The sequence below is a fragment of the Terrapene carolina genome, unplaced genomic scaffold, assembly GCF_002925995.2.
Source record: "Terrapene carolina triunguis isolate 2854851 unplaced genomic scaffold, T_m_triunguis-2.0 Scaffold85, whole genome shotgun sequence".
Classification (NCBI taxonomy): domain Eukaryota; kingdom Metazoa; phylum Chordata; order Testudines; family Emydidae; genus Terrapene; species Terrapene triunguis.
In genome coordinates, this window is record NW_020664436.1 from 33,569,304 (window position 1) to 33,593,215 (window position 23,912).

Here is a 23,912-nt window from a genome sequence, read left to right on the forward strand (position 1 = left end):
TCAATAGGACTACTCATGCTTAAAGTTAAGTATAGTCAAGAGCTTGGCTGAATTGGAGCCCACATTGAGCTATAATCGCTAGTTATAACTCTAGCATAAGAAACATGAATCCCACTGGACAGATGACAGCAACAAGAGACCAACTACAACTGATACCTTTGTCGCCAGTCTCAGCAGAGGAGCCTCAGAGATTGGATTGTACTATTTTAAGACAACCCTTTTGCCATCCAAAAGGACAATGTTCTTTAAATAGCTCAACAGTTCTGGAAGACTGCTCTAGGGAAGCTGCCTTCAAAGCCACATTTCAAATCAAAGGTGGATTAAAACAATAGAGTTATAAACTCCTAAAAGCAGGCTTTAACGGGAAATAAAACCAGGCAGCCTTTACTAGAGGCATTAGTAAGTACTGCCATCATTCATACAACTTAGACACATATACTGTACACAGAGGTTCAGACCTATGTCTCTACAGACGTTGATATACAAGGAATAGTCATCCGAGTCATCCACCAAGTAGCCTCCTGAAGTCTTGATCAGCGGATTCAAGTCATGTTTCTTCAAATCATCAAAAACGTAGCATGGTACCTAGAAAGTTAAACAGGTTAGTTAGTTCCATGTAAAGTCCATACCACACTAGTTAGAGACATCATAGGACATGAAATACTTTTTCCAAAGACAACTGATTTTTATAAAATCTAGCAGTGGAAAGGTTTGCCCAGAAGAAGTCAAAATAATTCCATAAAAAACACTGGGCTCCCCACTGAAGGCAAAATGTTGACAATGTTGGCTACTGCACAAGCAACAGTGAAAACCCTTCACTCTAGTTTTGCTGTGCAGAGGTGCCGAAAGCAAGTCACAAGTGCTGAAGAGTTACTTAAAATTCTCATCTTCGTTAACTTAAGCTATTAACAAAGAATTTGTTCTAACAGGATATTCATAATTTTTGAAAGGTGGATTTTCATTTCAAAAAAGTTGACAAAGCTTTTGTGAAGTTTAAATAGCTACTTGTGCCAAAGTTGTTAAAAAACCATTGTTCAGTCTTAATATATAACTGAAGGTATGCTGTAAAAAAACCAAGAGTACTATCTGACCTACTATTCCATTCCTTCTAACTGAACAGTGCAAAATTGGTGATGTCCCTTTATGCACGCAGGATTATGAATATTACCTCTTTCTTGGCTTTAAATGAGTCTTTTTTGCAAGCAATAGAAGTCCTCCATTCAAAATAGTGCACACACTCAGTTGCAGTGACAAGTTCTGGGGTTCCCTATTTAAAAAAGATCATGAAATCAATAGTTAGCTTTCAGTTTATAACTATAAAATTATAAGAAATCCAAAATAAATGAGTTTAAGAAATCAGTACCAACAAAACAGAAGTGATTTTTTTAAAAAGGAAGCAATCATCCAAATTCTTCCTTGACAATAAGAATGGCATGGATAGCACTCAGAAACGATGACATGCCCCAGTAAATGAATGGCAAGTTTAGTTATTACTAAGGAAAGCTGTTAGAAAGCACAGAGGCATACTGCCAAAAAAAACACACAGGAAAGTCCTAGTTGTCCCTTCAGATATGACATATACCACAGTGTGCGCATGAGCCCTCAAAAGTAATACCTCATTTTCAATGTGTACAATTTGTGCTACATTTTACAGGCCAAAACTAGGGACTTTCTGAAAATAAAGGCTGAGTGCCCACAACTTCAGCTGACGTCAGTAGGGACAACAGGTCTCAGCAATTGTGAAAAGCAGGTCTCCGGTCCCCATGATTTATGTTTTAGCAAGACAACGCATTTAATGTACAACTCCATACCTTAGCGTCCATAGGTAGGTATTTTTTGCCTGCCATTTATCCCACAAGCCAATTACCAATTAAGGCCAGAGAAACTAATCTTATCTCCAACCATATACCAACAAGGGATCTCTCCTGTAAAGGAAAAACTAGTTTTGATAGGTCTGGTTCAGATTCAAGCTTTTCATGCCCAAACACACCATCAGTTTAACAGTGCCATAACCATAGCTTATTGTTAAGTCAGTCTAGTACTTTAAGGAGTGCTTAACATGGACAGGGCTGGACAGCCATGGAAACTAAATCTATTTACCTATGAATATCGCAGGCAGAGCAAGCTTTCCATTTCCAGATGAAGGATGGAAAGGAAGTGGTAAAAGATCTCTATGCCCTGTTTACATTAGTCCCCACCACACTCTAGTAAATACACACATCCTTGGCAAGAAACCGTTTTTAAAAACGTTGTGCCAGCCAATAACAATAAGAGATCGTTTTGTTAAAGACGGAGAAGAGTTGGCAGTGTCCTAATCATGTGAACTGTCTAACTAGTTCTAGCAAAGTCACGCCCTGGCCATACTGGCTTTTATAGTTTACCAATAACAGTTTGTAGAAGATTTTCTTGTCACTGGGAAACTAATGTAGAAAGGGCAAAAGGATCTCTGAGCTTCTGTCTGCACCCTCTCTCTTCAATCATGTCACATGGGGCATGTGAAACTTTTTTTTAAAAGTTTGATGTACGGGCACTTCACGTAATGGTCTAAGTTACCCTGCTTTCCAAAAAGGTGTGTAATAACGTTATCATTGCCAACAGCATCACTTCCTGAAGTGTTTGGGTCCTAGGTAGAAGTATTTACAGAAGTCCAAGCTCTGATCGCTTCAGCTAGTAAGAGTTTGGGAGGTGTGAGTCTAGAGACATCAAGTATCAAACTAAAACCTTTTAAACTAGAATTTTACATTTGTACTAAAGTTTTAAAAACACTTACATGAAGCTGTCCCAAAGAGGAATGAGTCAGAGGCCTAGGTTTGTTTTCTGACCAATGCAATATTTATTTCTGACTTCTAGCAATTATCAGAAGACACCACATTAAAATAAAAGGACTTTACAAACCTAAACACTGGCTTGAAAGCCATATATTAGCTCGTAAGAATGGAAGCTGGTCACAGTCTTTGATACTGTTCTATTACATCTATTTTAAGTCCACGGTTTACTCAAGCTGACACTTAAATAAGAGCTTTCAGGTGTTCTGTACACTGTTGACTTTTATAAATTTATTTTATTACATAATTTGTGAAAATACTATACTGAAATCCATTTGAAAGTATTAAAGAACCAGAAAAAAAAAAAAAGTCATTGACTAGACCTAGCAAAACACATGAATCAAGATAGCTGTTCGTTTAATATCATCATCATCACGCACGGCTTGCATGTCCCACAATCTGAGATCAATACACATTCTTGGAGAGTATGGGTTGTCATGGGAGTTTCAAAGAACTGGTGTAATCACATCTGTAGCGTCACAAACTGGGGTATTTCAGATTTCTCCAAAAAGCAAGTTTAGAAAAATCACAAGCTATGCTGACTAAATGGGAGTTAAAGAGACTAGGTGGGTGAGGCAATATCTTTTATTGGACCAACTTCTGTGGTGAGAGACAAGCTTTTGAGCTTACACAGAGCTCTTCTTCCGGTCACTGGACGTTACTTACACAAAGGACATAAGGAAACAAAAATGACAGACTAACCAGAGTCTTCCCACAAAGGAAGTTAATGTTGCTTTGTACAACATGTTGAGCGCCTTGCTGCGAACAGGGTTTTGTAGTGTTGAACTCAAGAAGTGATTTAGAACTTCTTTTCAAAGATGAGTCACCTAAACGAAGAGATAAGCGCTGCAATAATACAGTACTTTAAAAAAAACAAAACAAAAAAAACTTTGTATATCATGAATATCCTATGTTGTTGTTAAGCTTAAGTACTACGCAAGACAACATACAAACCCATGTAATGGCAATTTTAAAACAAAGAATAATAAATTAAGTCATTAAGACAGACCCAGGGTAAAAATTTTCAAAAGTGCTTAAGTGACTTATAAACTTAAATCTCTTTTTCAAGAGCAACTTAGGCACTTTTGAAAGTTTTACCCTCACGCTTTTCAAACTAAAATTCATCCTCTTGTTTTTCCAGCTGGAGCAATTGTGAGTAGTATTTATTAATGCAATATTGCTGCAGTGTATTCAGTCTGTTTAAAGGCAGTATGCATTTTGATTAGGGGCGATCTTTTGTTATACAGCTACAATCTTTTGGCTAAGAATTGTACTTACAGCTAGTAAGTGCTAAACCATCTTATTTGTTACCCATCCTCCCTTCTCCCTATCGCCATCCCCTTGTTTGCATTTTAGACTGTAGGCTCTTTGGGGAAGGGACTGTTATTTACTCTGTGTGCTAGACACCTGTACACAAGGGAGCCCTGGCTTACCTGAGATCTCTAGGCACTGCATCAGTATAACTTAACACCCCACTACCAGCCAAAACCCAGATCCTCAAAGGTATTTGGGAGTTAGGCACTACAATACCTTTGAAGATCTAGGCTCAAGTGCCTACAATGAATGTGCATGGGGACATGCCATAAGAAGGTGGGGGTGGGGGGCAGGGTGGGGTGGAATCTATCAATCATCCAGTCGATCTGTCCATGCAGCTTTGCTCAAGATGCTAATTTTAAAGCGCCTCATGTGACTGAGCTTCCATCACACCTCTTGGGAGACTATTCCAGCGTCTTCTCTCTCTCTCTCACTATCAGGAGCTACTTCCTGATATTAAGTCTAAACTCACCCTCTTATTTTTACCGTAACGCCTCAAGTTATGCTTCTGTATCACAATAAATAATTCCTCTCCTCCTTTGATGTTTGCACCCCTCAAATATTTTAAGATTTACATTTCTCCTCCCCCTAAGCAGCTGCTTAAGAGAGCTTGGCTCATTCCCCATATCAATCTCTACCCCACATGACCACATTTGCCGTCCTTAAACCAGCCTGCAGGGTATGTCAGCATGGCAATGCCGTGCTCAGAACTCAACGTGATGCTCCACATACAGATGCACCACAGCCACACAGAAAGGCCTCTCTCCCTCTACACCATGCCTCGGTGGCTGCAAAAAGGGCCAATGCAAACATGTCTCACAGTAATCCTAGCTAACTGGTTGTCCACCTCAAGGTCTCTTTCAGCCTTACAGCCTCCAGAGTTTCTCCCATCCACTGAGTGTGGGCATCTTGGATTAATTTTCCCCACAGAGTCTGTTAACATGAGTTTTCCTCCCTCAAGCTGCATCTCATTTTGTTATTTTCTGTCCACGTTTCTTTATTATTACTCCAACCAAAATACTGTTTGCAACTCAGCCCAGTATGAAAGATTTATTCATTATGTTGTTTGCTCCCCTCTTCCAGATTAATGATATTAAGACCTGACCCAACACACCATACCCCACTAGACACCTCTTCACTAGTTGTCTACACAGTTGTTTATCATTACTCCTCAATTATCTTAGTGCCAGTTTTCAGTCCACACAAATGTTCCAGTACAGACCTATTTTAATATTTCTGTTAATTTTAAGAAAAGAATAAAATGTTACACTAAAATCCACATCTACTACACTGACTGCATGTCCTCCTGCTCCCATCCAACACTAATTTTGTACAGCTAGGAAACAAAGCCTGCCTGGCACAATTTTATAACACTGGAGCAAGTGCTCTTTAAATGCCGGCATGATACTTCCTCCTCCCTTTCTATTTCCCTCTGCTTCTAGGCCCTGACGGAACTAGGAAAACAGATCATGTTTGAACGCATGCCAGTCAATGATTTTCCATCTCATATAAATGTAGTCTGATACCTTTAAAAATAGGCTACTTGGTTGTGGTTCAAGTTAGCTAGGCTTCCCCTAACATATTTCCCCTACTCCAGACCTACCTGTGGGCAAGCGACAGAGCTAAGTGAGGAGACCCAAATAGGAATGTATTTTGGGAGCAAGGGGAAACTTCTGAATATTTGTAGAAGACTTGGACAAGATGGGGAAAGAGAAAAAAGAGTGTTAACATTGATAAAGGGAATCGTGACATTACAGGAACACCAGGCATCAGAATTTGAGACACAGTGCCCACTGCCAATGCTCTCCCCTACTTCCCTTCCCCCCAAAATCCCAGTGTCAGCAGGAAGGCATTACCACCAGGCTCGCAGATACTCTGCTCTTTTGTCCAGGCCTGCAGATAAGCTGGGATGGAATTTGTGATGCAGATACCAGCAAGCTCTATCATGGTGAGCTGTATAGCCAGCCCACTTGACAACTCTGAAGAGGAAACCTAGGTTGGTTACAAACCTTACAGATGGAAACTAATGGGTGTGAATCACAATGGAAACTTACCGGCTAATACATTACATTCACTATTTTAGGGCCTCTCTTTTCCTTACTTCTATTACAAGAAGAGCTAAAATTTTATGCTAATTTAGCTACAGGGACACATTTTAGGACATTAACACCCTAAAAGCTATTCAGAGAATCCACATACTGTGGTGAGGAGCGACCTACAGAAGTATTCAATTAATCATCGTCATCTGTAACCCGCTAGAGGCAAGGTTACAATGCACAGTTAATGTTGACATGAGAGGAAAGCAAACAAAAATAAAATGACAGAATACACAGAGGATGCATGGTATGAATGTCGCTCCAGTTTAAAGTAACTCTACTTTTACAACCATTTCTATTACTACCGCTGTCGTTTCCTCAGCTGACATATTGCATATACAGTCTGAATTCTCACACAAATGCCAGCTCTGGATGAGTCAGTATGTGCTACACAATGAGGCAGGCACGGCAACACCCTTTTTATCAAAGACAATATACATGTTTTGTAGAAGACGCGCAATTTCTACACAATTCTGCAATGCTACAGATGTGCTGGAGAGCATATGAAAACTTAGTCAAGTTGTGTTGAGAATGCTCGGTTTTCTTCATAATAAAAATCACATTTTTATTCAGTGCTTGGGAAAAAAAAAAACCCTACTCACACATGCAGTAAGAAGCTTTCGTGGCTGAGTGCCAGCAATGGCTGAGATCCATTTCTAATTTTTTTTCCTCCTTCACTTCCCTGATGTTGTACTATCACATACAATGGTGCAAAGCAGCAGAAGTCAGAAAAAGCACCTTTTCGCACTCATTCCTCAATAAATGACAAGCTGGACATGGCAGCACAGTATTACACCCGAACATCCTAACCCTCACTGAGAAGAGAACTTTCTCAAGGCAGACGCCGATGCCTGGCTCTACTCATATCTGCAGACATGCAACTGAACACCACTGTTGCTTCCCAGAACTTTGCCCATGCTGCAAACAGAACACTAATCAGAGTCTTGCCAGGTTTTGTTGCTATGCCAAACTAAAATAGCAGCAACAAAACGCTGACATTTTAGGTCTGTTTCATTCTGCTGCAGTTTGGGAAAGCTCTGGACAGCTAGAGAGACAGGTACTGGAGGACTCAAAACAGAGAACAAGAAATGTTATATTGCAGCATTGAAGCCAACCATCACTCCTTTTGCTGCTGCCAAGAGATTCTGAAATAGGGAACAGAAAACAGGCAATTCTTTCCTCCAGCAGCAAGGGATGGGGGCGTGGTCTTCAAGTTTATCTCCTGCTAGTCAAAAACTACAAGAGTTTCTAAGCAGGATCCAGAGACAGCACCTTGGTACACTCTCCGCACACCTGGCTTCACCCCTGGGTATTGCCATGAACAGCAGGACCGCTGGCCTGAGTTTAGTCCTCCTGTTATTAGGTGTCTGGTAAACTTTAAGACCCATCTACAATGGAAATGGATGTGCTTATTTGGGGTTCAGGTAGTTGGTATATGGCAGGAGAGAGATGGGAAAGGTCAGAAGATGGTAATGTGTAGATAGTTGCAAGGGACAAACGTTTGAGACAATATATTGGATAGGACAGAATATATAGTAAAGAAAGGAAAGGGACTGAAAACTATGCAGAATGAGATACATCACAATCTACAGTAAGAAAAGAGACCGCAGTGAAGTCAGGAAGAAAGGATAGTGTAGCAAGACTATGCATACACAAATAAACTAATACAGTTTGAAGGGAAAAAGTTGTATACATATTTCATTCTTTTGACTTGCTAGTGAGATGTGGCAGTACAGTATTTCTTTACCCTGGCTACTATACCTACTTCTCAGGCTAACAGTTGTCAGATAAAGTTTCAGGACCGCCTTATATGTTTGTTTTCACTTAAATCCCAAAATGGGTTTGGATGCAAATTCATTTTAATTCAGGAATATGGGATTGTACACACTAGCACTTACTTCAGCATAAAATGTATGTCACTCCAGGGTGTGGAAAAGCCACCACCCTGTGTGACGTAAGTTACACCAATCTAAGCATCAATGTGGACAGCACTATGTCGGCAGAAGAAGCTCTCCTGCCCACATAGCTACCACCGCTTGGGGAGGTGGAATAATGATGCTGACAAGAGACCTCTCTCCTGTCAGCATGCGGCATCTGCACTAGCAGCACTACAGAGGTGCAGCTACACTGGTACAGCTGCACCGCTGTGGCGATTCTAGTGTAGACTAGCCCTAAATATCTAGATTAAACCAATTTTCTCAAGAAGTCAGCTATATGCTAGAGCAGTGGTCCTCAACCTTTTTAGTCTCAGGACCCATCTGTAAATGTTTACAGCAGGAGTAGTCAATAGGCAGACGCAGGCCAAACCCAGAATGTCAGATGCTTTTGAATGGACCCCAACACCCCCCACCCCCTTGACCAAGACATTTGGATTTTGACAAAAAAAAAATAATGGACTACCCCTGGTTTAAGGCCTGCCGTGACGCAGTAAATAGTCTAGGGGTGGAGGCTCTGGGGCACAGACATAACTAGGCATTTTAGCAGCTGGGGTGAGCAAACATATTTGTGTCCCTACCAGAGGCAATGTGTCCGGGGGGCGGGGGGGGATGTGGGGTAACATCCCCCCACAGATTTTTTGGTTGCACTCCCCCAATTCCGACAGGCTGGATGGCCTGCTGAGGTGAATCAGGAGGTGGAGGTGGCACTCCCTCCCGAGCCCTGCAGCCCAAGCCGCCCCCATACGTTGCACCCTGGGCAGATGCCCTTCTCGCTCTGTCTTGGTACAGCCCTGCCCTGAGGTTGTTTCGGTCGGATCCTGCCAGGCACTCACCCCACGGCGGCGGCTCCTGTGCTGTTGGGCTGGGCTCTCCACTTGGGACATTGCGATCTCTGGGGTTGCAGCACCTGTCAGGTTTGGCCCTGCCCCTCTGATTGGGCCAAATTTTTGGGAGTGGAGTTGTGATCTGGCTGATGAGGTTGCAGTGCCATTCACTCAAATTTGGCCTACCCAGACTCCAGTCATCAGGACGGCTGGGCCAAACCTGAGTGGCGCTGGGACCCCAGAGGTTACAGTGCCTGGAGCAGGGAGCCCAACTAGCCCTATGGGACAGGAGCTACCATTCTGGCAATCCAATTTTGGGACCCAACCCACAGGTTGAGAAATCCTGTGCTAGAGTCAGTATCTTGTATTTCCTTCTTGTGTGCCATTTCCCAAGAGCCTATACATAATACAGAAGTTAACATCCTTAAAATCTAAAAATCCTCAGTAGCTTTTCCTCACCTTAAAACCTTGGCACAATTCCACATCAGCTTATATCATCTCCATGTTCCTCCTATACACCTTCCCTTTCCTCGCACTGCAAAATTCTCTGTCAACTTTACCCACAATTAACCAGAGGGGGGTGGGGGGGGAGGAAATCACATACATGCCTTGAACAGGCTCCTTATCAGTGGACACAAACTCCCCCCAATCCCCATCTACTCAAAAGAATACCCAAATTTCTCCCTAGGTTCAGATATGCATCTTCTCTAGAGGAATAGAGGCCTATTAGAGTCTCATTAAACTGTGCTGTGCATAGTTCATGCACTTAGGTGCCTATCCTGGAAGGCTGCTACTCTAAGTTATTTGGATAAATTGTACCCCTCTACTGTATACTTAGCGCAATGTAGTAGACTAGTCATGTCTACATATTGATAGAAAACATGCGCAATATCCCATTGCACATTTTTCCTTTTCTGTTCTGTAGAAGAAACCCCAGTTTAATATTAATATTCTGCTTGAAACCCACCAGATTAAAAAGAGAGAGAGAGAGAGAGAAGGAAGTTCAGAATTAAGGCTGAAACTGTGTCTTCAATCCTCCCACTGCACCTGGCTAGCACCGAACAGCCCTGGGCACACACACTGAGCGTGTTTGAGCACTCAGGTCAAGCAGGCCAGATTAAGATGAAGTTTCAGCCTTAGCTGAATTCTTCCTTTTTGTTCACTGAAAGCCTACAGACTTCTAATGCAGTGGGTCTCAAACTTTCTTTTACTGGCGACCCCTTTCACATTGCAAGCCTCTGAGTGTGACCCCCCCCAATAAATATATTAAGAAGTGTGTTTAATTTAACACCATTATAAATGCTGGAGGCAAGTAGGGTTTGGAGTGGAGGTTGACAGCTCGCGACCCCCCCCCATATAATGACCTCATGACCCCCTGAGGGGTCCCGACCCCCAGTTTGAGAACCCCTGTTCTAATGCTACTCCAACTAATTTGTGTGTTACTGGTGAGTGCGTAAGCATATAGTGCTCACAAAACCAAGAGTAAGGTTTTCAAGTTTTTTGAAATTCAAGGATTGTATATTCAACCTATACTTTGTAAGCGTCTGATCACAGTCAAGTTAAAACAATGCAATATAAATAAAACTGATTTACTAAAATTAGAATCCACAGATAGAACTAGTCCTGGGCCTGTGCAATAAAGACAATAGCTAACGATTAACTGAAAGGAACAATTTGCTTTCAAAGCTTTCTTTCGGTGTATCTATTCTAACTGACCACTGTACAAGTGATTTGATTAACACTATACTATACAAAGCTTTTCATTTTGCAGAGCGTGTGTAGTAGACTTTTGGCTCTGATTCCTCAATGTACTTAAACCAGAAGCGTAACTTTAAGCATGAGAGTATTCCTGCTGAAATGGATCTACTCACAAGCTTAAAGTTAGGCACATGGCTTAAGCACCTTGATGAATCACACTTTTACTTAAGCCCCATTTAACCCAACTAGGAGTGGGGTTCAGACACCCAACAAAACAAAATCTGTATTTTGTTTCCGAACACTTATAGGCACCATCTGATTTTAACAAATCATAGTGGAGGCAAAATAACTTAGCTTGACATTTTTCTTAACACACTGTTAAAGAGTCACAAGTAGTCAGGAAATTCAGAAGTTCAAGTTCCTTTACTCAACCACATTGCACATCCTCTGTTTTTTTATTGCATGCCTTTGACAATTATCTTAAGCCGCACAATAAAAGAGGAATAAGAGTATTAGCCATGTGGAACTTGGTCAAGTTAGCATTGACAATGAAACCTTTGCTTCTGAATTCCTTGGCTTTTTAACTAGGCAACCTTGATTTTGCATATGGAGGGTTTTTTTAAACTGCATTACTTGAATTATAAAATTTTTACCTTAGTCATAAAGTGATGTTTTAAGATATAGTTCAGAATTACATCACAAACAAGGCTTTAAAAGGGAATTTTTAATTGGTTCAACTTGTTGTGTAATTCCTTTACCACGCTAACATCAAGTCAATGAAAAAAAAGACATTTGAAGCTGGCTGCGGATCGCTGTTCAGGGCCAATGGGGGTTGCTGAAAGCGGTGCGGGCCGAGGGACTTACTGGCTGCCGCTTCCAGCGGCCCCCATTGGCCCGGAGCAGCGATCCGTGGCCAGTGGGAGCCGCGATCGGCCGGACCTGTGGACGGGGCAGGTAAACAAAGCTGCCCGGCCCGCCTGGGGCTTTCCCTACACAAGTGGCGACCCCTTTTGAGAAACGCTGATCTAATCCAAGCATTAGTTTTCTACATAAAAACCACACTTCAACCAACAAGCATGTATGCAATGTACACTGTGCTATAAGTAGATATACTAACAACTACAGTGTAATACATACTGTTACTACTCCTGTTTAGAGGAGGATTTTAAGAGACGAAGATTTTTTTTTTTTTTTTAATTTAAATACAAAGATATTGCTCTAGTTCAAAAGGAATTTTAGAAAAGTTCTAGGACCTGTATCATGCAGCAGGTCAGACTAGATGATGACCGTGATCCTTTCTGACCTTAGAAGCTATGAGTAACAGCTACAAACTCTTGTAAACTGGGTAAAAGTTAACCAGCATAAGAAAAAATTTAGTAGGCGGGGTAGAAATCTTAGATTACAATTTTATTCTGTAATTTAAGAAATATTGTTGTGGCTAACATATATTAGGAAACCTGGAAAGAAGCTACAGCAAACAGCAAAGTTCTCTAGATTTTGGAATGTTGACATGGTAAGAAACAAAACATTAACTTACCTACTGACAGATAGACCTTTTTATTCAGGTCATATGCACAGACTGCACTTGATCCGTCACAGTCTTCAATGCCACCGCAGGGATTTATTTTATAACGCACATGTTTATCTACATCAATTGCTTCCCATGTATAACTGAAAGAAAAAAAAAAAAAGCCTGTCAGTTAATACATACCTTCGCAACCATTTACTCAAGCCCAAAAACCCATCCATGAAATATCAGAACTAACCAACGCTAAGCATAAAATAATGCCACAGTCTCCATAACAGTGGAATCCCAATTCTGAAATTTGTCTCTGATGCAGTATAATAATTCCTTCATGTTATTTAGGTGTATGGGCCCGGGAGGAGGGGGGAAAAAACACACACACACGAAGAAATTTAGCCACTTTACCACTGACTGAAAATGCTTCCAACTCAGCAGTTGTCTTCGTGATAATAGAGACCCACCTCTACAGAGCTCTTGCGAATATTCCTTTAAAAATCTGGCCACTCAATACTATGGAGGTGTTGACAGATAATTCAGATGTGACCCAGAAAAATGACAGGTTTCAGAGTAGCAGCTGTGTTAGTCTGTATCCGCAAAAAGAACAGGAGTACTTGTGGCACCTTGGAGACTAACACATTTATTTGAGCAGTGGGCTGTAGCCCACGAAAGCTTATGCTCAAATAAATGTGTTAGTCTCTAAGGTGCCACAAGTACTCATCTTCTTTTTGAGAAAAAAGACAGGGGCTTGAGAGAGATGCTTCTGAAGGAAAGATTGAGTACTAATATGTATGGCTAGACCAAAAGAACAACTGAAGGAGGCACAGAGTTTCATACTCATCTTTAAAGTATGTAAATACAGTGAATGGAGAGCCATTTAGCTAAGTACAATGGAGTGATGCTATGAAAAAAATGAAGTAAAATTAAGGGAACAAATGTAAACAGAATGAGAAACATTTTCCCCAGAGATGTCAGTTTGTGGCTCCATCGCCCAAGAAAAATGGAGGCACCTTCTTCACTTGGGCCTTTTAAATTTAGACTACACAAAGCACTAAGATAAACATTCAAAAGAATGGCCAGCACTCGAAGATTGATCTGTCACAGATATTTCTAATGCATGATCACGGTGGTATTAAAGCACTTGTGTGACCTATTAGCTCTTCCCCACACCTATCCCTTTTTCCAGTTTCTACAGTTTTACCATTTCAATATGGTTTGAGACATTTATCAGACAGCTGCTATCTCTACCAATAAGATTCAGGGTCAATGCCACAAGAAGTCCAACAACCTGGTCCAGCTACTGGGATTTCACCAGAGTGCAATCCATGGACTCTGCTTGAGGGCCTCATCTTCTGTACCAATCTCTAGCTGGCAGGAGTTTTGATCATTTGAAGCCATCATTCCCCAACTCACAAACAGCTAGAACGCAAAGATGCTCTTTTGGTCCACATTGAAGGCTGACTGTTGGGACCAGGAAGAAAGAAGAGGAGCAGTTCTGCTACTCTGTCCCACTCTCAAGCTGGTTTTTGAGTCATCATTGTCTATGAAGATCTCCAGTGCCTGGTTTCATTACTGTTTGAAAGAGCAGGTCAAAGTTTACTAGCGAATTTTTGGTGCACCACAGCAGCGTCCACACAGACTGTTAGGGCATGGCATGGAGAAGCACTGTAGATTTACATCTAGCTTGCAGTGTACTAACTAGCTATATAGACAGGCCCTGAGTTCTCGCTTTCCCGAGAGGCAGCAACACAAAAACTTGATAAGCAGTGTGTCAATTTCACCACTGCCCACAGGGTCTGTGCAGCAGCAAAGAAGTTGACCAGTTTTCTTAATTTCACTCTGCTGCTGCTTGGAAAAAAAAGTTATAGGTTGGTGTAGAGGCATCAGAGCCATCTGCAAACTTAAAGAGTGTTAGACAACTTTCCAAACATGACCTGTTTTCTTCCCTCCAAGCCTTACAGTAGATCACCTTTTAGTTACTAAACACCAGGTAGGAAAAGTTGGTGTCATTAGCAAACCAATGGAAGATGGGTAAAAGGAATTCAATATCTACTCCATAGGCATTTCCCCTTTCCTGTATACAGTCTAATCTGAGGTAAAGAAAGAGCTCCAAGCAAAAGCAGCAAAGAATAGAAGTTAATGTAAAAATACAAGAAATGGAGGAAGGGAAAGGAGTTAGACAATGCCAGAACAAGACTAAGTAAAAGTAAAACACCACAAACACCAACACCTGAAGAAATTGACTTAACCTTCAGTTACCATGGGGGCAGGAAAAGAAAAGACTACAGCTGGTTGGAAAAAACTTAGAACAGTTTTCCATCGGAAAATGTAGTTCCATTGAAATCAAAAATGTGTTTACAAAATTGTGTCAGTCTCACCTAGTGTAGATAAAAATCAATTATTTTTTTCTAAAAAGGTTATTTAAATCAGATTTCTAAGTTAAACTTAATACGTTTATTAAATAAAAACCATGCACACCTAATTTCAAGTTACATTTGAAACTGACATCCTAAGCCAAGACTTAACTTATCAGTCTATTAAATCATTCCACGTGTCAAGATTTTCATACAGCAAGTAACGTGCATTGACAGAAAGTCACTAATCCTGAGTTAAGTAGGAGAGCGCACTTTTTATAGGCCAGGTCTACACTACAAACTTACATCAGTATATCTATGTCACTCAGGGGTGTGAAAATCCCACACCTCTGAGCCATGTAGTTATACCAACCTAACCCCTGGTATAGACCGTGCCATGTCAACAGGTGGACCAGTGGGGTTACAAGAAGGTGAAAGTCAGTCCAAGATCTGTCTTCTCAAGTTTAGGCTGTAAGCCACCTAATAATAAAGCTTGAAAATGCCAGTCACCAGTTCTGGTAAAGCAGAAGGAACCTGGTTGGTTAATGTTCTGTGTGAATTTGCTCTGAATAACATGACCTACTGGTTCTCTACAACTCAGTGGTAACAGATGACTACTGGAAAGTCAGACACACATCTACTCCCATGCAATCGTAGAGGCCCATCACAAGTGGTATTCATTGCCTTGCTAGCTACCAAACCACACCAGCCTCTCCCTTTTGATGTGGTCATGAGGCTCTATTCTCTATGTGCTCAAAATTCTGCAAGAGTTCCACATCAGTAAGCTTTAAAAAGAATTGTAAAGTTAATCCACAAGTGTCTATGTAGTCAACAGCAAAGATCATAAGACTGAAGTTTTGTTTTCATGGTTTGTGAAGAACCCATTCAGTTGTTAAACATCATGTTTACAAGAATCAGTTTTTTTTTAAACTTTTAAAAGTTGTCTTTAAATTGAAAAAACTTAAGGATGAACCATCCCTGACAAAAACCTTAGAGATATGTTTGTATCATAAATACAAATCAAAGAGCAACAAAAATTGATCACTACATCTAGCCAAAGCCTTCCAAGAAGCATAAAAATCTGAACAGCAGGAAATGCAAAGTTACGGTCAAATTTTAAAAAGCCACACTGGAAAGAATGCAATTAATGTACCCCAAACAATCTCACCCTCTGCTCTTGTATGCCAGTCACTTTGTTCAACAAACATTGATGGTAAGTATGTCCTTATGACAAATCCTACAGCTATGTCATATGTCAAACCTATATAACTTACTGATTTGGCCAGGAAATCTTAACCCTCACCCCTATGCTTTGACATTTCACTTGGGGCTACATACGTCTTAGGACACATCCACTGGCTTATGGAGCAGAATACATGCAAGCCAATTACAAGGATGAACCAATTTTAAAGTGCCTGCAGCTGAATGGAGCTCAATCACTGCAAACAGAAAAGGGTTAAAGCAACAGTAAAAAGGGATCTGATATGAGGGAAGCATGTTATTAAGAAAGCGAGATGGGATTTGGATCAGTCTGGTTTGCATATGTAGAATAATATCTTGCATTCATGTGGCACCTCCTACTTAAATATTTCAGCATACTTCAGAAACCTGCTAATTTATCTGAATTTGCCCAAGGTCACAAGGCACAGTTGTGACAGAGCCAGGAACAGATCATCAGGTTTCCCCATTCCCAGCGTGCACCTCCTCAAAAGAGGGTGAACTGGAGGCCGTTCTCTGGTTCTGTCAGTGGCACACGTGTTGGGTGTGGACCTGACACACATTATTATGTCAATTATGGTACAGTGTACTGTGATTAAGAGGCTGAAAGAATTATAGTATAGAGTTATGATTGGAAGCGCATGGGTGATGAGATTATGAGGAGAGAGTTAAGCTTGTTGGAGTTGGATTTAAGCTGCAACAATTTTGAATTTCCTAACTTTAAAACAAAACTACAAGTATTTGAAACACTGCAACATTCTATTAATATTCTACTAATTTTTTCCCCCTAAAGCTAGTGACACTGCAATGGGTTTACAACTTTTGCTCCACCTTAGTGAATCTTTGCCTGAGGTTTATTTTAAATATACGCAAGAGCAGATGCTCAGTAACACCTCTCTGCACGTTACCACAATACTGGTTGAGCTAGCGTATGAAAACTACATTGACTCATCCTACTGCTGCAGAAGAAGCCACTTGCTCTTCATCAAGCCACACTTGTTTTGTCTAGGCAAGGTCCATCAGAAAGGAGGAAGGCAGAGGGGAAAATATGAAGGTGGAAAGGGGCTAGAACGTATAACAGTGCAGAAACAGTTAAAGTCCAGGAAGAAGTTGTTTTGCAATTGGGGGGGGGGGGGGGGGGGGAAGGAGAGGGAGGGATAGTTTTCCTTCAAAATTGCCCTGAAAGTATTTATTGTATAGAAACATCATTTTGAAATTCAATAGTTTTGCAGACATGACTTAGAAGTAGTTTTCAATACTAAATCTGTCACCAGTTTATTTTGTGACTTCACAATAATTTCTCTTAAAAAGGATTTGTCTCTCCTCTGTTGCTGTGCGAAAGATGCAAACAAACTGGGGAAGAATTTGAACTGTATCCAGAGTGCAGTCAGATACACAAGATAAACTGAAGGTATGGAGAGACTCTCTTTCCTCTACTTGTTCGCATTATAGTAGCCTTAATGGCTTTAACTGGTAAGTCTTGTGGCGATCATGCAGATTTAAGTTGACTGGCTTAAAGGGACACTCTCTGAAAGCAAGATTTTTACCTAGCACAGTTATGGCTGAACATGTGAAGAAAAACAGCTGGTGGAAACCATGAAATTAGTTTTATAAAGCCAGAGAACATGACTTAGAAAGGAAGACTGTTTCTCCATAAAAAGCTTCCCTTCACTCCTAGATTCCACAAGCAACCTAACCAACAGAGCACCAGGCCAACGCAACTCAGACCACTACAGCTGAACTGCAGAGAACCTCATAGTGTGTGCGTTTGTGGTGCCTGTGAAGACTTGGAGGCAGGCTGTCCTATACACTACTTTTCTAGCTTGAAAATTTTCCTTCTAGTTTGCCCAGCTTTGAACACTGAACAGGGTGTGATAGGACCAGTGAGAAGGAGACATGGTTCCAGTGTTCCAGCAAAAGAGACTGGCCAAGAGTTAAACTGATTGAGAAACTTGCTATACCCAGGCCCTTATGGGATCAGTTAGCAATCGAGAAATTTACAAGTTATGTCTGTAGCGTTAGTATTGTGCTAGTAGTTTTTCCACAGTATATAATAATGGAGACAGAACTAAATTAAACTTACAATTAGATGCTATTTTTCACTGCAAGTTACCACAGCAAGATTTTCATAACTGTTAAATTGCAACAAACAAAAATTATATATGATTTATCAGCCAGCCACTTCGGATTATTGGATAAGAGTAAGCTATATACAAGGAAAGTCAATACGTTTGTGATGAGCATGTTAATAGTGTAAGAGGAAAAAAGGAAACATAAGATACGAAAATAACCACACTACACAGCCTAACAATTGGAGTTCCCCCAAGCACAAGTTTCTCCTCCCCCCAAAAGACTTCCAGTGTCATTTTAATTCCTTGGTGATAACTGATGGCAATGGATGGCCAGGATTCTCCAGCATTAGGAAATGACTTTCATTTAAGGTCATTCTGGTTAAAATTAAGGAGTGTACAGTTCTGTTTTCAAAGTGTTACCAGTCAGTCATAGAAAGAGTGGACTCTGCCCAGTTTTTAACATACAAAACAAGTTATAGCACTGTATCAAAAAAAAAAAAAAAAGTCTACCTCCAACCCATAGTAGAGTTAGATATACAAAAGGATCCAAAAATTTTCTAGGTAAGGTATGTTAAGAGTTCATCTCAGCCCTGGAAAATGAAACTGCGTCTAGCCATAAGACAGGTACATCATAGTCAGTTGGCAGTACAAGCTCCCTCGGCGAAATGCCTCATCACTGATACAGAGGGACCATTTGGTGACAGAAATTCCATCTCTATGCATTCTTTGGAATTCCTATTCAGGATGCCACACAGGGCCCCAGTTGTGATGTGGACTCTGACCATTAGCAAATGGACCAAGATCTCTCTTTATGTCTGCTACTGAAGAAGAGGGATCATTCTCTTAAAACATTACAGAAATGTAATGCGTCAGCAGTCTGCAATAATGGCCCTGTCAAGTCCTCTGAGGCACTATACAGAGTACCTTTAAGTACTGGACATTTCTAGACAATACACTTCTTAGTGGGGAGGGCTGTCTGTTCTACAGAAGAATTTATACAGTGCTCATCATTATAGTACAAGTTATAGTGCATTAAGTGACAAAAGTGCATTAAGCAACATGACCACACATCTGTCATGTGTTTGTTCTCTCATCCTCTCTTCAGAGAGAGGAGCATGTGGAATGGAGTGTCTTGTTTTGGTAGGGTTTGTTAAATATCTGTTACTACATGTTTACATTAGAGAAGGCATGTTGAAGCGCACATTGAATTTGAAGTGGAAAGTGATTAAGTTTGGGGTAGCCCTTAGTTCCCGGTGGAGTTAATTCCACGGTCTTGAACCACCACCAGAGATGATTCTGTCTCCCATAAAGAGGAGATTTACTCTGATTGAGAGTTCCAGTGTACCTGAGGACACAGTTGTCAACCACAGTTTTCATCCTGGAGCTTTAAAAACATCTTTTAGATATCATTGGCTCGGGCTAGGGATCGCTCTGAAGATAAGGACTGAGACTGTAAACTTGATTAGAAATTCTATAGGAAGTCAGGGCAGAGAGCAGAAGACAAGTGTGATGTGCTCACGGTAGTCTGTATTGCTGAGGAGACTAGCTGCAGCATCTTGTACTAGTTGGAGTTTCTTAAGTGCTGAAGGTTTCACGTCCAGCCATCCCGCATTGCTGTAGTCCAGCCAAGAGGCGATGAAGGCATGAATAACTGAGGCCATGTCTTCATCTGCCAGGATGGGACAGAGTTAAAGTTGTTTTACCAGAGGAACCTCTCTTACATCTGATGTTTGCAAAGAAGATGAAAGCAGCGCCACCTGCCTTCTTGTCCTGTCTAGGTCTGTGGTGTACCAAGTATCCTGGGAGGACAATGGCTTGCAGTGTCATCCAGCCACTCTCTGTGCTGCAGGCGCTCTCATGTGATGCATCACTGATGAGTTCATATATTATCAGCATCAATTTTAATTCATGATGGTTTGTGTTGCCTGCTTCTGACCCATGCCTAAGTAATGGACCTGTGCAGTATTTAGGTGTCAGATGTGTAGAATCTGGTTTCTTATTTCTGCTTTTGTTTCCTTGGACAGCTCTTCCCAATTCAAACTGTGATAGAAGTAGTAGATGTTGCCAAGGGATGTGCCAAGTGGAGGAATGGTGGTCTGATTTCCAAGATGTCATGGGAAAGGCAGGTCCGTTGAATGTCTTTTGGAGCTCTAACCTAGCTGAGTCCTGGGAATGGGCAGAGCTGAAGCAGTGTGTTCTTGGAATAGTGGTGGATGCTCTGGAAGCATTATGGCATAACACCAGTGGAAACCGTAATAAATGACAACTATAATAGATAGGGCTGAGCCCAGTAAGAGGAAGTGTCAGTGGCATCATATATCAGTTTCCTTTAAATAATCTGTCTGTTGTCATGACACCCCTGTTGCTCTTACCTGATTTGGGAGGGAGGTGCAGAAGAGTGAGGAAGAGAATAGTACTTACTCAGACAAGACTAAAAAATAAGAGCTGAAATGTGGTTTCCTCACCAGCAGATGGCAGAGTAGCCTGGAGGAGCAGAGCTGGGGCCAGGGGCTCCTTTCTTATAAAAGGACAGAGCCCAAAGGTGGCCTTGTTCCTGGTGGTGGTTATTGACTTAAGGGAGGAGTCAACGGCCTCACTTCACCTTTTAAAAATTGAAAGAAGTTATCTGAAAAATGAAAAGTGACCGAAAGTCCCACTGGAAGGAGGCAGGAAAGTGGCTGGAGCAGCAGGGGCCCAGACCCTTTAAAGGCTCTTAGGATCCCCTGCTGTTTCCACTGGTGCCAGGTGCATGTAGGGCCAGCTGGACCCTGCTCCTGCAGATAGAGCTGCATCCCCAATGGGGAAGACAGGAGCACTGGATAACCCCTCCAATGCTGAAGAAAATAGTTAACTTTTACTGGAGATCTTACACAAATGAAGATGTGCATGTGTGCTTCAAGAGAATGATGTATATTCATTTTCTGAGTGTTCTGTTTTGTGAGTGATGGTAGTTGAATTATTCAGAGCTGAAATAACATGAAAACCAAGCAATCCTGGACCATATTCCTCCTAGAATTATAGCTTTGAAAAGGTACATTTGTAGTTAAACTGTAAGCTCTTTGGAGCAGGTATTGTCTGTGTTATGTCTTTGTACAGTATCTAGTGTGACTTAAACTCCTGTTATGATTGAGGACCCTAGGCACTACTGTAATGCAAGAAAATAATCTAATAAGATGTATTATTGACTAGAGCAGAAGAAAGGCCCATAGCACTTTTGAACAGATATAGTAATCACCTGAGAAGGAGAAATCCATTGTATACATGCCCATAGTAGGTAATCTTGTGCAGAGTTGGTGTACTTGCTGACTGTCTTAAAAGACTCATATCTACAACATATTTTAATTCATTCCTACAGTTATTTTTTTTTGTGCAACTCTTATATTAAGCCATAGAATTCGTCAGTACTAAAATAGTTAAATGCCAACAATATTTATAAACTGGATGGAGTAGAATCACGCTTTAAGGCTCTGAAGACTTACTCCAGAAGCAGCTCCAATAGTGGGTTCCATGTTTATTATGTCTCAATATCAGAACAAATGTGTTCAGTTTACAAGAAGAATTTTTTCTACCTGCTAACTCTGCAAAAATCAATTGAACTGTCACATTGTGACTATGCACAAGGAGGAGGCGGATACAGCTCCTTCTTAGCTGTGTTTGCACTGTAGGACTTAGAGGAATAAAATAAAGGAGTAAACTTGTTTGCCTCACTAAAATAAAATATGACAGCACACAACAGAAACAGGCTTAAGAGTAAGAAGGTGCCATTTTTAGAGTGTTGATTTTCAGAGTAGAACTATATTTTAACTCACCCCTCCTTCACACCTAAAATTACTTTGATTTCTAAGTGTATTTCTAACTTGTTTAAACAGGAGAAGCTGTATACATAAATATATATTTATATATAATCTGGCTTCCTCTGAAATATCTGAGACCAACTGTTTTATGATAGATATGTTAAAAGGACAAACCTTCAAAACTTCTAGCAGAGAAGCTGATTACCTACATTGTTCATTGAAACTATATTTGTGATGAAAGTACATAGAAGAGAGGGCCAATATACTAATATGATACTTCTGTACACTCTGGGTTAGCACGAGCCTTTACATTCATCCTTGTGTAAACTAAAAGTGTATAGCCGCATTGTCCCTCCACCCACACCCAGAGCATCAGGCAGGGGCACTGGAACAATGTTTACAGTGGGGATGCTGAAAGACACTGTACACCCTGTATATGACGGAAGCCTACTTCAAACCAGAGGTTGCTGCCATACTCCCAGTGCTCCTAGTTCCAGCATCCCTGGCACCTGGAAAGCATTTGTGACTCAAAGACACCTATAAATTTCAACTTCTGAATCTCTAACCCAGAGGGAGGAAAAGCTAGTTCACAAACAGCTGCTACACACTAAGCTAGGGCCAGTATAAGGTTTATTTTTTCTCACCACTGTTTAGCCTGACACCCACTGAAATTGGCAACTGGAACAACTTGCTTGAGTTGACTCAGAGAGACAATTTATGCATGCAGAAGTCATATATTATGTTAACACAGTTCCTTTGATCCCAAACATTCCAAGCACACTTAATTAATTTAGATATATTTGACACTAGTAGAAAGCAGTCACCTCCAGGGAGGAGGGCAGCAACCAGGCCATGGCCCAGGCATTGGGCAACAGGGGCATGGGGAGGAGGAAAACTAATCAAATATACCAGTACAAAACCAAACTTAATAAGCACAATGGGATCACTGACACAAAATCAGAGCCAATTACTCATATTTAAGGTTCTCCTCTGAGAGAACACAAACCCTAACAATTTGGGTGAAATTTTCAAGTGTCCCAAGTCACTTTTGAAAATGGGACTTAGGAGCCTAAGTCACTTAGTGACTTGGCATTCCCTCCCCCTTTACCTACTTCAGCACGACATAAACAAAGGGTAATAAAAGGAGACCAAGCACCTCGCAGTCTCAAACATTACCCACTCTTTCTCCACAGGTATATACCATAGTGGCAGTCTCCTTAGAAACCAATTAGGGAGGATCCCAAAGCACTCTACTAGAAGAGTCACAAACTGCACATAAGGGTCAAGCCCCCCATCATGCAGCCACCGGAGCTGAAACGCAGGGCTATTTAATGGCACAATACAAGGCAGATGGTGAAGGCAATAAAGGCTGTACCCCTGAGGACTGGGCTAAGGAAGCAAAAGGCAATTGCACAAGAAAGAGCTTGGCCACAACACCACAAATGGTGCGGGCGGAGGGGCACACAAATAACCAAGCATGGGAGGCAAGGACCTCATCTGACACGCAGGGAGCCAGCAGCTCCGGGCACCCGTCCGCCCCCCAGTTCGCTGCCACATTTTTAGAGGCGTTTGCAGCTCAGTGAGGGATGGGGGGCGGAGGATCTCCTCAGAGATTGTCCCTTTAACGCCACGGGCCTTGCAGGGGGCTCCAGCCCGCAGCCCCCACCCCGCAGCGGCAGCAGCCCCCAGCCCCCTCCCCGCAGCGGCAGCCCCGGCGGAGGGAACCCACCTGCACAGCGGCTCGTAGTCCAGGCTCTGGGCCTCGCCGCCTCCCCGCAGCCCCGAGAGCAGGAGCAGCCCGGCCAGGAGGCGGGGCGCGGGGAGCCATCGCGGGGCAGGCCCCGGGCCGCGGCCGGCGCGTCTCATGGGTGCAGCGCGGGGGCCTCAGAGCGGAGCCGGAACTAGCAAGCACCGCTGCCCCTGGGACATGTAGAGAGGAACTGGGGGGGTCATGTGATCCCCACCCCCGCCAGCTCATGTGACTCCCGGGTCATGTGACCAGTCATGTGAGGAATAGGCTCTGCCGCGGCAGCGCTGGTGCCCGGCGAAGGGAGGTGTGAGGGGGATTGTGTCTGACGCCGCCCCGGCCCCGAGACCCCTCACAGACCCCTACGCCGCCGGACGCGCGTCAGCCCCGGCCAGCCAGGCACGTTCCCCCCGTGACCCCCCCCCCCCCCCCCGCCCCCCCCCCCCCCCCCACCCACCTGACACCTCCCCCGGGCACTCACCTCCCGGACACCTCCGGGCACTCACCCCCC

The 23,912-nt window shown here is 42.2% G+C and overlaps 1 protein-coding gene across 1 annotated transcript in view; it reads right to left on the minus strand.

Moving 5' to 3' along the window:
• The window catches only part of IGF2R (insulin like growth factor 2 receptor), a 91,987-nt gene extending 68,414 nt beyond the window's left edge, over nucleotides 1–23,573 (minus strand). The window contains exons 1-5 of the mRNA XM_024195828.3: nucleotides 23,384–23,573; nucleotides 12,232–12,365; nucleotides 3,528–3,652; nucleotides 1,169–1,267; nucleotides 459–585 (exon numbers count right to left, since the gene is read on the minus strand). Of these exons, the coding sequence (XP_024051596.2) occupies nucleotides 459–585; nucleotides 1,169–1,267; nucleotides 3,528–3,652; nucleotides 12,232–12,365; nucleotides 23,384–23,520 (622 nt within the window). The 5' untranslated portion in view covers nucleotides 23,521–23,573. The remainder of the gene's footprint in view (nucleotides 1–458; nucleotides 586–1,168; nucleotides 1,268–3,527; nucleotides 3,653–12,231; nucleotides 12,366–23,383) is intronic.
• Between the last annotated feature and the right edge of the window lie 339 nt (nucleotides 23,574–23,912).